This window comes from Mesoplodon bidens, assembly GCF_964165515.1.
Source record: "Mesoplodon bidens genome assembly, chromosome: 2".
Lineage (NCBI taxonomy): Eukaryota > Metazoa > Chordata > Mammalia > Artiodactyla > Ziphiidae > Mesoplodon > Mesoplodon bidens.
Window position 1 is genome coordinate 83,047,536 of NC_138177.1, and position 14,777 is coordinate 83,062,312.

General features: G+C 46.5%; 2 protein-coding genes across 11 annotated transcripts in view; both read left to right on the plus strand.

Moving 5' to 3' along the window:
- Window positions 1-5,037, plus strand: part of IGSF3 (immunoglobulin superfamily member 3) — a 98,953-nt gene extending 93,916 nt beyond the window's left edge. For 3 of the 6 annotated variants that reach the window (XM_081225169.1, XM_081225170.1, XM_081225171.1), the window contains 2 exons: window positions 1,887-2,111; window positions 4,285-5,037. In XM_081225169.1, coding sequence (XP_081081295.1) covers window positions 1,887-2,111; window positions 4,285-4,376 — 317 coding nt within the window. In that variant the 3' untranslated portion in view covers window positions 4,377-5,037. Of the gene's footprint in view, window positions 1-1,886 lie in introns of all 6 variants that reach the window. The other 3 variants (XM_081225172.1, XM_081225173.1, XM_081225174.1) reach the window with 1 other exon arrangement.
- A 3,368-nt stretch (window positions 5,038-8,405) lies between these two features.
- Window positions 8,406-14,777, plus strand: part of CD58 (CD58 molecule) — a 44,600-nt gene continuing 38,228 nt past the window's right edge. For 4 of the 5 annotated variants that reach the window (XM_081225753.1, XM_081225755.1, XM_081225754.1 and 1 more), the window contains exon 1: window positions 8,406-8,562. In XM_081225753.1, coding sequence (XP_081081879.1) covers window positions 8,493-8,562 — 70 coding nt within the window. In that variant the 5' untranslated portion in view covers window positions 8,406-8,492. The remainder of the gene's footprint in view (window positions 8,563-14,777) is intronic. The other variant, XM_081225751.1, reaches the window with a different exon arrangement.

Consider the following 14,777-nt stretch of genomic DNA (forward strand, 5'->3'; position numbering starts at 1 on the left):
TTGGGAAAAATAGAGATAGGAATTAAAGTGATAATTGAAGTGATGATCTTTATAATAAGCTTGATGCTCCACCAGATTCAATTTTAGTTGGATTTCATTATACAAGTGTATTGGTAGATGTTACCTTTTTACTTGTTAGAATATCCAGCTTAGTCTCTTTTTAGCAAATCAGCAACAGAAGAGGAAGAAAAAATAAAATGAAGTCTGACTACCTCACTGCCATTCTCCCTTTTTCTCAAGTTCCTGAGTCATTTTTATTTTGGAGGGTAACTTGGAGGATTAGGTGGATTTTGCATGGTTAGTTGGGAAGACCAGCCTAGAAGGACAGTGATGTTACAGAGCATCTAGGAAGAGCTTAGCAGCAGCTCTGTTAGCCAGCAGCTGTTGCTACAGAATGATCCAGAACCCAATGTTTTTATAATACCAAGGGACTCATGAACAGAGACTGGAGGAAATTTTTGCTGACCTGAATTATTAGTTCTAACGAGGAGCTCTTTTGGTTGACCTTCTGTCAAAATGTGGAATTTATCAGACTGAAAATGGTGTTTGTTATAGTAGAATTAGCCTATGACACAGAAATTAAAAATTGGCTATGGGCTTCCCTGGTGGCGCAGTGGTTGAGAGTCCGCCTGCCGATGCAGGGGACACGGGTTCGTGCCCCGGTCCCGGAAGATCCCGCATGCCGTGGAGCGGCTGGGCCCGCGAGCCATGGCCGCTGAGCCTGCGCGTCCGGAGCCTGTGCTCCGCAACGGGAGAGGCCACAGCAGTGAGAGGCCCGTGTACAGCAAAAAAAAAAAAAAAAAAAAAATTGGCTAAAAATTTCAACTTCTTCTCAATCACAGCATTTTATCAGATCATTTTGAGTTTTTTCAGCTTTTTCTTTTCTTCGATAACCTCCTGTTTATTAAATAGAACCTTATGAAATTGAGGTTTCGTTGGTCAAAAGTGTTTGATATCACCAATCTCATAGACCTTGGAAATCTAATAAGTGTAAGTGTGTGTTAAATTTTCTTAATAATACTAATGAGCAACAGCTATGCAGTAGAAAGGAAAGCCAAAAAACCCCCCAAAAAACCCTAAATCATACTTAGACCCCCTAACGATCTGCTGAATAACCCACTGTCCAAAAGTACAAGGGAAGGTGTTTAGACCACATTTTTTCTGCCCACTGTGGCTGTCCAAACTTAGTAAACTTCATAGCACACAGAGATCATCAAGCAGCCTTATTTTACAGAGAAAATGCAGCCTCCCAGAGCCCTGTCACAGAGCAGCAGTCCTTGATGAGGTCAGGGGTGTGAGGTTTCATTCTCCTCTGTATCCAGGAATAACCAACACTGTGTTCTGTGCAGCCACAGATACACTACAGACATTTGTAAGTGGTCCATAATGACTTCTTAACTGATAACATTAATCAAATGAGCATCATTTCTGGTAAAACTGCTCTCAGAAGCTGGTGGGTAGAGAATGTGTTCTGTTCCAAAGAAGGACATTGGCAGCAGAACTAAGTGCAAAGGGACATGTAAAATACAACCAGGAAGGAGGTTCAGGCTGAAGTGGATTCAGCATCTTCACCACCTCAGATACAGTTGAGTTCACAATCAATAAATTACACTTTCTTGTGTGGCTTTCCAAGCAATACAACTGACTCATAGTGGGAAATGGAGGCATGGCTTTGTTTGAACTTCCAGCTGTGTTGGAAGAGATGCGGTTGTGAAAACAAGAATACCAGGGTAGTCTGCCCTCCAGTAGTGGCAGGAGGGGAAAGACAGGGTGGATGCAGGAGTCCTACCAAGTTGCATCCATGCAGTTGGGTGGGGTCTTCAGGAGTGAGTGAGAGTCCAGGTTCTCAGCCCTCATTGTCCTGTCACCCTCTCGGTCCTTTTCAGGTTCCACCCTGCAGTCCATCATCTGCTCCAACGACGCGCTCTTCTACTTTGTCTTCTTCTACCCTTTCCCCATCTTTGGCATCCTTATCATCACCATCCTGCTGGTGCGCTTCAAGAGCCGGAACTCCAGCAAGAACTCCGACGGGAAGAATGGGGTGCCCCTGTTGTGGATCAAGGAACCACACCTCAACTACTCCCCCACTTGCCTGGAGCCCCCTGTGCTCAGTATCCACCCAGGAGCCATAGACTAAGGGGACCCCTGGCGGTCATAAGCCACGGAGGAGCTGAGGCTCTCCCCACTGCCTCTTGCTCTGCGATCAGACAGCGGACAGCACCCGACCTCTGGGGCGCTCTCACAGAACAGGGTCGGACTTGAGAAGTGTTCCGAGTCGCCGCTCAGCCAGAGGCAGACTGCCTCTAGGTGGCAGTCTTGGTTGGTTAGCTATTTTCGAGCAGATGGCACCATCCTGCCGAATTAGGTTGCTTGTTTCTGTTTTCGGTAAAGTAGTGAGTAGCTCCCGGTGCCACGTCTACTCACCGATTTATATAGTATTCTCAGATATAGATGTTACAGGGGTTCTTATTCTTTGTAAGGGACGCTTTTTCAACCCCTTTGGTTTACGCTTTTTGGATTCCGTAATGTTGTGGACAAATTACTCTTAAGTACAACTGATGGCAGCAGGAAGGACGAACTTTATAGCGCAAAGGAATCTCTTCCAAGACTTTTTTTCATTTTTGCACACTTGAAAATGCCACCCATGGATCAAAATATACCCAAACATTTTTTACTTCCTTAATGAGACTTGAAAATTATGTGTAGTGTGGGCCCAATTTGTATCTTATATTTTCCCTCAGCTGGAGTTGTTGGAACTACTTTGTAGTCAAGATGAAAGCATTGAATTTTGCTTCAAAGAACTGTATGTACAAGATAAATTCTGCATAACCCCACTAGGAGTAGATAGCGCCCAGCCTAGCCTATCCTTTGGGGAGGCAATAGGCTTCATCCCAACCTTGCCAAAAAATGCACAGACTCTGTTGGAGAACAAGTCAGAAGCTCCAAACAGCACACGCTTTGCAAGTTAAAGTGGGCAGAGGGCTGCTTTTAGCAGCTACTGACTTTCAGATTGATCAAAGTCACTGATTAGTGAAAGAAGGAAACAAGACTGGTTGTTGGCTTCGTCTGTTCTGCAAGGGCAGTCTCTGACTGATAATTGCGAGCAGGTGGGCTTCTATTTTCAGGTGCTCTGCCAAACTCTTAAGGGAAAATGGCCAGTGAGCCTGCAGAGGGCCCAGCAGCCCCCACATACACTGTCGGGAGGCACTGGGGCTGTCTGACAGCTAAAGTTCGTGAACATTGGGACAGTCAGCCAGCGGTGAGGGGGTTTCCAGAGCCAGCCATTGTAGAACAGGGAGGAATAACTACCTCCCTGGAGATATGAAGACTAGGTTTTCCTTCTTCCTTCCAATTAGGTTTTTCTCAAAGATACTGATGTCTTTCTTCTTCGCCGTTTGACCTGCATCTCACTGCCATAAGAATATCTGCCCAGGTGAGGCCCAGACGCAGCCCTTTGTAATTTTTATGGATTACCTCATCTCAGCAGAAAGTGATCACATGCCTGTCTGTGGATTTTTTATCTTTCCCTTTCTTAGACCTTGTTTGTGGCTTTAGGTGATTTGGTTGTTCACTGTCATGGGAGCTTTTTATTTGAATGCCCCGTAAAGCCTGGCGAAGGCCAGTGTCACCTTTTATTTTACACTTGCTGGGCAAGATGCCGGGCTCCAGAGCATCATTGGTTGCAAGTGTTTCCTTTTGCCCACTCCATGAAGATGTTTTTCTGCCCTGGCTTTCTCATACTTTGCTGGCCAAAAGTTCCATCTCCCTTCCTTATGAACTTGCAGCTTGAATCCCAAGGGACTTCCCACTTTGGAAAAAACCTCCAGGGATTCTGGAACTAAGTCTAACCAGAGAGATTAGTGTGAAACCCTGTTCTGAGACAGAACACACTCCAGGGGAGGGCTCTAGGATTCCAGGCCACGTGGGTGCTGATCCTTATTGGCGTCTGCGGGTGTGCAGGGGGCCTGGGTGCTCGGCAGGTGCTTTGATGTGTCATAGCCAAGGGGGAAGCAAGGCAACTGCCCAACCATTTTCTGAGGGGCTTACATAGGCTGCCTTCTCTCCCTCCCAGATACACCAGTCCTCTCCTGTGAGACTGTGTAGGCACGGCCACCTGAATCCCACTGATGCCTTGTGCTCATCCCCATTTCTTGTGCTGCATCAATGCTGTAGAGGTACACAACAGGCGCAGTGTTGAGGAAATCAGGCGGTCTTTGGCCCAATTTCTTCATTTCAGGGTGTGGGCTTTCAGTGGGAAATTGCTGGCCCTTAATTCATAGACAGAGTCAACTCGAGAAGATGATGTACATTCCCTCTGTCTGAAAGGAAAGATGCCGGAGGGCTGGCTGGAACTGGGACGCATAATGAAGATCTGAGTTTGAATTGGTTCACAGAAGAAAGAAAAGCCAGTGCTGCACATAAGTGAAGCACTTGCAGGAGATTTGAAAGGAAAAAAAGAAACCGAAGCCAGTATTTTAATAACTTTTTTTTTTTCTGTGCGTTTTCTATTGGGCCAGGGGATACTGTCAAAGGGTGAGCTTTTCAGCTTTCTATGAAAATCCCCAGGACCTTCTTTCTTTGGCCATTTCTATGGAAATGTGGCGTCAGATGAGTGATAATGGTGGCCTCCAGTGGCTGGGAAACCTCACTGCAAGTTGCCTACAGGAGAGACACGCAGAGGAAAACTGCCAACTGCTCTCTTGACTTATCTACATCTACGATGTTGCATTAATGAAAAACGACACTGTGCTAGGCCCGTTCCAGGACATGGATATGACCACACCCTCTTTCCCCAGGGTGTTTCTGTAGCAAGTTTTCATATTCTTTTCAAACAATGGTTTCTCTGCGTTAACTTTTGAAGAAGAAAAAAAAGAGGTAGGGTAGGCAAACTACCCATGCATGATGTAGAGAGCTGTTGATTTGTTTTTGTTTGTTTTTTTAAAGGAAAACTATTTGTAAGATGTTGCACTAAAATGTTTTATATACACTTCAGAGACCTGTAGTAAATTATGTTGAAAATATGGCTGTTTACATTGACTAGAGTCCACTGTCCTTCTTTCTCGTCACTAACCTGCCACTCTGAGTACGGAGCCGTGCCCTGGGGGCCTGGAGTCCTGCCCCTGACTCTGGCTTGCTAAACTCAGGGTTTGTGAATTGCGGCTTCTATTATCACGCCTCACCCCCAGTGCAAGTGGCACCTTTGTACAAGTGATAAAAACCACCCCTTTCTCAAGACACTTTACTCTCAGCTGCTGAAAATGTATGTATATCACACATACATAAATACACACACATCTACCCTGACTGTCAAGGCCAGAGTCGTGCACCACTCAACACACAGGCCTGGAGGCCTGACAGGCCAGTTCAGAATCTAGCTTTCTTTTGGGTGGGAGTGGGGTGGAGGTGGGGAGACAGGATGCAGTGAGAGGAGACTGATAGAGGAGGAGAGCAGGAACCTGGGAGAGCGTTCTCCTTGGTCTTGGCAGCAAGACCACACCATCTTCTTCAAACTCTGTAGTATTGTCCTGACGGTGAAATGCTCAGCAAGCCTTTTCCAGGATGGAGGAAAGCGCAGGAGCTGTGCATTCCTGTGCAGTGAGCACACAGAACACACCCATCTCTGTTCCCTGCACAACTCAAATGCTGGGAGGTTTTGGGGGGAGTTCACCACATCTGCAAATTGAGAAGAATGATAGAATGATTAAAGCTATAGCAGCGACATGTGACTAGTCAGAACCCATCTGTAATTCTTTAAAATTCACAGAATGCAAAAGGAACTAGATGGAGGTAAAAAGCAAAGGAGGTACTTCCTTTTCTTCTTCTTTTTAAAACTCAAGGCTTTCAAAGCCTTTAGTATGTGCTTTCCTCTGCTCCCCAGCCCCATGCGCTGCATCCTTATCAACTTCTTGCAGCTACTGGCTTGGTCGGGAGTTGAAATGTGACTGTTTATCTCTTGGGTACCCAGAATGGTTCCATGTTAAGTCTTATGTATTATTTTTGCCTAATTTTTTTCCAAATGCTCTCTTTTTGCCAGGGAGCATTTTAAAAAGGGAAACAGTATTATGGAATAAAGATTACCCCCCAAACACACCCCTGGTGCAAATCCGCCCAGGGTTTATATAAATGAAGTGAATATACACTTCCATATGGGGCAAGGACGATTTTCACATATGCAGGATTAGAATCAGTGTTTTGCTCTGTCTTTCTAGGATTCCCAAGCTCCTTGGGTGCAGTTCCAAGCTTGGCAAGAACTAGAGCCAGAGAACTAGAGTGACATGCTGGGAAGAGCAGCAGCCCATCCACGCCACATAAGCAGACTGAACGAGCCCTCCTTTTTTCCCTTCTAGTCCATGATTCTTTACAGTGACAAGCAGATAAAACTGGACCTCTCAACACTGGTCACAGGATGTAAAATACATCCAGCCCTCCTTTTGGTGGCCAGTCCTCAGTATATGGATAGGGCCTTTTGGGCCATGTGCCTAATGCATTGCAGGTCCAGCCTTTCTGAGCCACTTTTGACTAGACCAGGCATATAAGGGCTTCTAAAAATGTTTGCTGGAAGCACAGCATTTCTCTTGATGAAAGAGCTGGCACCATTCGTTGGCCAGAGAAGCAGCCAATCAAGGAAGACCTACTGAACCATTCCTTACCTGATACCTGGAGACCATGACCTGGGGAATACTTCCCAGCCCCAGGTGACTGGGCAGTCCTTTCCTCAGCCCTGCTCTTGAGGGGGTTGACAGCTTTTGCTGGCCAGTCCAAACAGCAGTATAGCTGCCCATCCTGTATGAAAGGGTAAGAGTGGTACTTTGGACTTACCCTGGGTTGGACTCCCAGTTCTGCACCTTACTCTGTGTCCTTGGGCAAGTCATTTACCTCCTCAGAGCCCCAGTTTCCTAATCTGTAAAAACAAGGACAGCAGTAAGATTAAATTAATGCAGGTAATGCACTTAACACAGGGCTTGGCTCATAGTAAGGACTCAACAGATGTTTGCTGTTATATCACTTCCCAGCTCAAAAACTTTTAGGGGCTCCCCAGTGTTTAAAGGTCTGATCCCATCTTACCTTTCCAAGTTAGCCCGAGTTCTTACCAGCCCAGAGCAGAGGAGAAACTTGATCTTCTCACATTTTGTGCTACACACTCTACCTGCCTTATGTTCCCGGTATCTTCAGATGATAGGGAATGTCTAAGCCTATGGTACAGAACATCAGTCCCAGAAATTTCACGGATATAGACACCTCTTACAATTTCATGGCTAATGTAAGAAATAATTTATGAATTCGTACAGGGCAGTCCAGGTGTCTTGAGTGGTTTGGAGGTCCCCACCTGAGGATGATGGTAATGACAGCAACAATAAAGCACACTTCCACCGCTTCACAACTGGCAAACATGTTGGTGTTTGTTGGGACATCAGAGAGTCTCGTTCATGAGTCCAGCTCATGGAAGGAGTTTCCTGCTCACATGGTAACGAAGAGTTCACTGAACTGCAATGGCTGAGCAGGGATCATTCTGGTGCCACTGTCTGAAAGAATGGGGGCTGACCGGGAGGCTGATACCAGTAGCTGGTTCTGGGAATACAGTAGTAATTGAGTCTGGGATCAGATGGATTTCAGGGGAGAGGACTAGCCAATAAGATGGGGAGTTCCAAGCGCCCGCTGCAGCACGAGGGAGAGAGGTTTGGGGAGGCCAAACGGCGAGTGAACAGCCCTGACTCCCTAGCCTGAGGGCGAGTCCACAGTAGAGGTGGAGGAAGAGTGAAACAAAGAGGAAACGGAGAAAGGAGAAACCCAAGGCTGGAAATCCCAGTTCCAGTGAAGGAGTGTTGTGGTGAGGTCCGTCTTAACGAGAAGGTGGCTGCACTTGAATGATGAGAAGCAGGCACTTGGCGGGGGGGGATTGGGGCCGCACCAGGGGACCCCACACAGTCTAGCAGTCGGCTAGAATGTTGCCTGTTTCCTTTTGTCTTAATATTTGAGGAAGCTGTCTTGTCCAGGGTCGTAGTAGCGAAGTGACAGGCAGGAAAAGCGAGGCTGCGCGACTGCGGCTGCTGGAAAGCGCTGAAGGAATAAAGCGCTTCAGAACCTCCCTGTCCCGGCACAGAGTTCTGCTGTCACCTCCAGCCGAGTGGGGCGCAGTTTTCGGGGAGCGACGGTCCGATACCCCCGGCTATGGGGGCGCCTCCATCACGTTCCAAATGCCAAGGAAAAGTGCGGGAGGTGCGGGAGGACCGAGGATAAACCTGGTTGTGAAAACGCAAGCCGCTTTTGGGGGAGAGCTCCACACAGCAGGGCGGGGGGCGGCAGAATGGCAGGAAGGACCCTGGGCCCAGACCGCGTTCTCGGGAGGGTGGAGAAAACGCGCGCCAAGATGTCATCCGGGGCCTGGCTGGACGCGCGGGGGCGGGGCGCACCGCGGGGCGGGCTCTCTCTCCCTCCGGCAAGCCGAGGCGACGCCCGGCTGTGTCCCTGTCGCGGAAGCTGGCCCGTCCGCTATGGTCGCGGGGAGCGCGCCGGGATGGGCCGTGGGGGCCCTCGGAGTGGTCTGCCTGTTGCTCCGGTTGGGTGAGTGGAGACCTCCCCCGGGAGCCCGCGGGGACCGGCAGCGCGGGGTGTCAGTGGCCCCAGGGCTCCGGGGCCGGGTGGACGGGTGCGGCCCGAGGCCGCTGCAAGGTGGGATGGTGGGATTGGCGTGGGGCACGCAGCCCGCGCCCGGGACTTGGTCGTGTCACCCACAGGGCTCCCTAGGGTGGTCAGCAGGAAACGTGGACCGCAGGCTCTGAAGCCTGTTTGGGAAAAAGAGGGACGCGACTCCGTCTCGTTCCCCTCCCCTGCGCTCTTTCCTCCCTCTGGGGAGCCTTCTTAACCTCCACGATCCCCAATTCCCGCTCGTGTTCCTCCGGAAGGGGTGCCTTTTCAGTGCGACTCAAGTGACTAAGTTACTGCTTCCAGCCGGAGGCGCCGTAGCGCAGAACTTGAGGTGAACTTTGTTCACTGCTTCCGCAGCCCGGGAGCTTGTCTCGGGCGGGCCTCCCTGGCCAAGGAACGCGCTATCTGCGCGCGCGCCGGCCTCCGCGCTGGGGGTGGGCGCGCTGCGGCCAAAGCCAAGTCCGCCCGCGCCCGCGCGGAGGGCGGCAGCTCAGAACTGCCCTGCGGCGAGAAGGTTAGGGCCTCAATTCAGAATTCCTAAGGAGTGTTGGTCCCCTTTCCCCTCCCTTACGGGCATGAAAGGACTAACATGTGAGTGTCTAGGACTGTGTTCATCCCTTTCACGCTTCTTCAGCTAAATCGTCACGACAGCGCCATGAAATAGTTATCTTTGTCTCCATTTTTTTTACCTCCCCACCCATATCAACCTCTCCCCACACAGGTCCCTAGTTAAGTCATAACCAAACCCCCTGAAGCATAGTAACAACCCCCTTAACTAGTACTTCTTTCCTTGGAATTTCCTGCCACCGGCCCTTTAGCCCACACCCCTGATGAACCTCCCCTCTCCACTCTGCGTTCAGAGTTTATTTTATTTTATTTATTTAATTATTTTGCGGTACGCGGGCCTCTCACTGTTGTGGCGTCTCCCGTTGCGGAGCACAGGCTCCAGATGCGCAGGCTCAGCGGCCATGGCTCAGGGGCCCAGCCGCTCCGCGGCATGTGGGATCTTCCCAGTTCGGGGTACGAACCCGCATCCCCTGCATTGGCAGGCGGACTCCCAAACACTGCGCCACCAGGGAAGCCGAACGTTCAGCGTTTATTGATTGCCTTTGAGGTGCATGCATCTATGGCTTACAGCCTGCGGAATGGGGGGTTGAGATACACTCAAAAGAACCTACAGTGTAAGGCACAGAAGTAAATGTTGTAAGAGAGGTAAAAGTAAAGTGCTGTGGGCGTGCAGAGGGAAGACAGCAACATGTTTTGTGAAATCAAATATCTTTTGTGAAGCAGAAACTTCATGGAAGGGAGGGTATTTGAACCTGGCCTCCAAGGACAGGTGGTATGTGAACATGCCATGATGTGGGAAAAGATTCCAAGAGCAGGAGACCAGGAAAGAAAGACAGGAGAGCAGGGTGTAGAGGGTGACCTTGGGCAGTAGGGAGTCATCAGTGTCACTGGAGAGTTGCAGTGCCCACGGGAGCTTGAGGCTCCCTAGGGGAGCCCTGAATGTTCCCTTTGGGAGTTGGGATTCTCTTCTGCAGGCAAAGGAGACCTCTTTCTGGGCCTGACAGGATCAGAGCCATCCACTTAAGAAGAATAATCTGGCAGCAGTAAAGAGAAATGATTGTAGTTGAGAGGAATTGGAGGTGGGGAACCAGGGCAGGTACCGTCACAGACCCCAAAGAGCTGTGAGGGTTTCATATGCTGGTGGCTATGGGCAGGAGGGAGAGGCATATACAGAGGTTGAAGGGATAAGGTAACTCCTCCAGAGGTACAGGTCTCTCCCTGGTCCCAGAATGCGCCTTTGGTCACTACTGCCTTCCCTATGCTCTCTCTTCAACTGAAAACCCAGTTTACCCATCAAGCCATACCTCCTCTAGGAAGATTCTCTGAACTAGCTGGTTTCTCCCACCTAATTCATTTATTTATTCAGAGGTCATTTCGTTCCGCAAGCATGAATATCGCCTTCTCTGAATAGGCTTTGCGCTAAGGGAAACTGTGTAGGTCTGCAGTGAGCCCTTTGGGGGCCAAGCCCACCTCACTAGGGGAAGCTGCCTAACAGTGATGAACAATATCTGCTCCCAGAGAGATGCCTGGCCTCTGACCTGGCCCTGCTCCTCACAGTTAAAACTTCTGTAAGTTACCTTACTTCTGTGTGCCTCCATACCTTTGCCTTTAAAGAGAGCGCCACTCACATGAGAGAAAGGATAATAATAATATCTGCTTAATAAAATGATTGTGAGCATCAGTCATTCACATGTACTTATGGACTGTCAACTATGTGTCAGCACTGGGAAGCTTACATTATAGTGGGGGAGAGACAGTAAGGAAATAAAGCAGTAAATATGTAGTTGTTGGGTGGTGGTGAACATTTACTAATATAGAGATTACTAGTGCAGAGGCAAGGGAAATGGAAGTGGTTAATAGTTCCTTTTAATTTTTTAAAATTCTGGAAGATTTAAAATCTTTAGAATAGTTGCAAAAATAGTAAAGTGAACACTTACACACCTTTCTTCTTGAATCACCACTTATTAACATTTTATCACATTTGGGTTACATCTCTCTATATACACCCACACCCACCCAGTTAACTTTTTTGTTGTTGTTAAATCATTTGAGAATTGCAGTTCTTATGACAATTTAACCCTAAATATTTCAACATAGGTTTTCTTTTTTTTTAATATTTGTTTATTTATTTTGGCTGTGCCAGGTCTTAGTGGCGGCATGTGTGCAGGATCTAGTTCCCCAACCAGGGATTGAACCTGGGACTCCTGCACTGGGAACACATAGTCTTACCCACTAGACCACCAGGGAAGTTCCAACATAGGTCTTCTAAGAATAATATGTCTGCAGTTAAGCCCTGGCACCATTATCACAGTCAGGAAATACAGCATGATACAATTCTGTTTTCAGATAGGGTCCAGAAGCCAATCTTGGATCACACACCAGATTTGGTAGTCATTCCTTTTTAATCCCCTTAAATCTAAAAATCTAAACTGTTGCCAGCTTCTTTTTTTCTTTTTCTCTTTTCTACTTTATGATATTGCCCTTTTTGAAGGGGTCTGGACTAGTTTGTTTGTTTTTTTTTTAATAAAAACGTTCCTCAATGTTGAAGTACATGCTTAGATTCTGGTGTAAACATTCCTGGGCAGGAATTCTCACAGGTGTGCATCTCATCAGGCTGCAGATGCAGTCCATTTGTCTCATTATTGGAGACATTAATGTTGATGATTTGGTTAAGGTGAGGTCCACCAGATTTCTCCATTGTAGAGGAGAAAATACAAGCGTGTGAATACAGATTTTGCATGCTCAGTTCCAAACCACTGGAAATATCGCAATAAAGCAAGACATAACGAGTTTTTTGATTTCCTAGTATATTTAAAAGTGATGTTTATACTATACTGTAGTCTATTAAGTGTGCCATAGCATTATGTCTAAAACAATGTACATACCTTAATTAAAAGATACTTTATTGCTAAAAAATGCTAACTACCATCTGACAGTGCAGAGTTGTCACAAAACTTTAATTTGTAAAAAAACACAATATCTACAAAGCACAATAAAGCAAAGCACAATAAAATGGGTATGTCTGTAATACGTGATTCATTAAGTAACACTTTGAGATTGTGTGAATATCCTGTTTTCCAACAATCTTTCACCCAATGTTTTACAACCCAGTGGTGATTCTTCCCACTAAAATGTTTGTCGATAGCAATATTTTATCCCTATTTTCTTTATACTTTATTGACATTCTTCAGTAACAAAGAGCTTCTGCACCTCCCTTTTTTTTTTTTTTTTTTTTCTTTGTGCGGTACGTGGGCCTCTCACTGTTGTGGCCTCTCCCGTTGCGGAGCACAGGCTCCGGACGCGCAGGCTCAGTGGCCATGGCTTACGGGCCCAGCCTCTCCATGGCATGTGCATGTGGGATCTTCCCGGACCGGGGCACGAACCCACATCCCCTGCATTGGCAGGCGGACTCTCAACCACTGTGCCACCAGGGAAGCCCGCTGCACCTCCCTTTTTAATTATTATTATTATTTTTTAGTACTAGTAAGGACTCGTGTATTATTTAAGATGGCATTCCTGTCATTTTTCATTTTGATGCTCAGTGATTCTGCATTTGGCAAGTGGGAACCCTTCCAACTTTCAGTGTCCTTTTGCCATGTTTCCCTCAGTTTTGAGCACTTCCTTACTTTCTGGTGTAGAAGGGTGTTCTGGACTCATTTTGTTCTTTTCCTGACTCAGCCTTGGAATCATTAGATTCCTTTTTCCTTTTAGTGGGGGATGGTATTTAGAAATTAAGACCTGGGTGTTAGGTGTGCTCAAGACTCTTGGAGCCACTGACAGGGCCTAGAAGCTATGGCTCCAAATAGCTTCTAGGCCCTGTCAGTTTTCAGTGCTAGGAAATAGTTTTCACAAAGTCAGGCATTTATCTTGTTACCGCAAAAGCTAATCCAACAATTAATTTCTTCCTTTTTCTCCATTCCGTATTAGTACCTCCCTTCCATATTAGTACCTCCCTTCCCCATGGCGAGAATTCTATTCTTAGTAGCATTAGTATATTTTCCTAATCTACATTAAACACAAACTAATTCCATAATTGCTATGCCAATACTACTCCCAAGCACAAACTTTACTAAATACAGTTCAAGATTTCTTAGCAGTTCTTTTTATTCTTTCATATCTCCCATTAAATATGTATAGAACACTGTATTTTCAAGTTATTTGAATTTTTCTTCTGTGTGGTTATGTTATCAAAGTGATACATAGTTGCATTAATTTGTTTCTCTTTCTATTCAGTTTTAGGGTTTCCCCCACCTTGATTTAATTTTTAAATATGTAAACTATTAACATGGTTCAAATCAAAACCATATACAGCTGGCCTTCCATATTTGCAGATTCAACCACCTGCAGATTAAAAATATTCAGGAAAAAAAAAAATTCCAGAAAGTCCTAGAAAGCAAAACTTGAATTTGCCACGTTCTGACAACTATTTAAATAGCATTTACATTGTATTAGGTATTATAAGTAATCTGGAGATGATTTAAAGTATTTGAGAGGATGTGCATAGGTTATATGCAAATATTATGCCATTTTACATGAAGGATTTGATCATCCTCAGATTTTGGTATCCACTGGGATCCTGGAACCAATTCCCTGTGGATACTGATACCATAAAAAAATATGCTCAGAAATTCTATTCCCCCGCTTCTTCTCCCCCCATAACATATAATTTGTTTCAGTTTTATCTTTGTTTCTTTTTGCAGTTATAAACAGATACATATGTTTATTTCTAACTCCCTTTTTTAAACAACAGGTGACATACTCTGTGTACTCTTTTGTACCTTATTTTTGTCAATTAACCATATGTCTGGAAAATCATTCCATATCAGTTCATAGAGATCCTCCTCATTTTTTTTTTACAGCTGCATAGTGCTCCATGGGGTGGAGGTATGATATTTCATTGTCACTCTCTGGTGGTTAGTATTTTATGTAGTGTGGTCAGGGGAGGGTCTCTTTAAAAGGGAAACAGTTGAGTGTAGACTTAAAAGGAACTGATGGAGCAGGCCAGGTTACCGTCTGGGAGAGTAGTATTCTAGACAGAGAGGACAGCAGCAAAAACCCTGAGATAGGCTTCAACCATTTAAAGAACTTCGAGGAGAGCACTGTGCTGGAGAGTAAATAGGATATAAAGTTGTACAAGTAGTCAGGGCTGGACCCTAGAGATAAAGTTTTGTGGGCCCTTTTTTTTTTTAAATTTATTTATTTATTTATTTATTTTTTGCTACGTGGGCTCTTCGTTGCTGTGCGTGGGCTTTCTCTAGTTGCAGAGAGCAGGGGACTACTCTTCGTTGTGGTGCATGGGCTTCTCATTGCAGTGGCTTCTCTTGTTTCAAAGCACAGGCTGTAGGCACCTGGGCTCAGTAGTTGTGGCTCGTGGGCTCTAGAGCTCCGCAGGCTCAGTAGTTGTGGCGCACCGGCTTAGTTGCTTTGCGACATGCGGGATCTTCCCGGACCGGGGCACGAACCCGTGTCCCCTGCAATGGCAGGCGGACTCTCAACCACTGTGCCACCAGGGAAGCCCAAGACTAACTTTTTTTTATTCCCAATGAAATAGGAAGTCTCAGAGA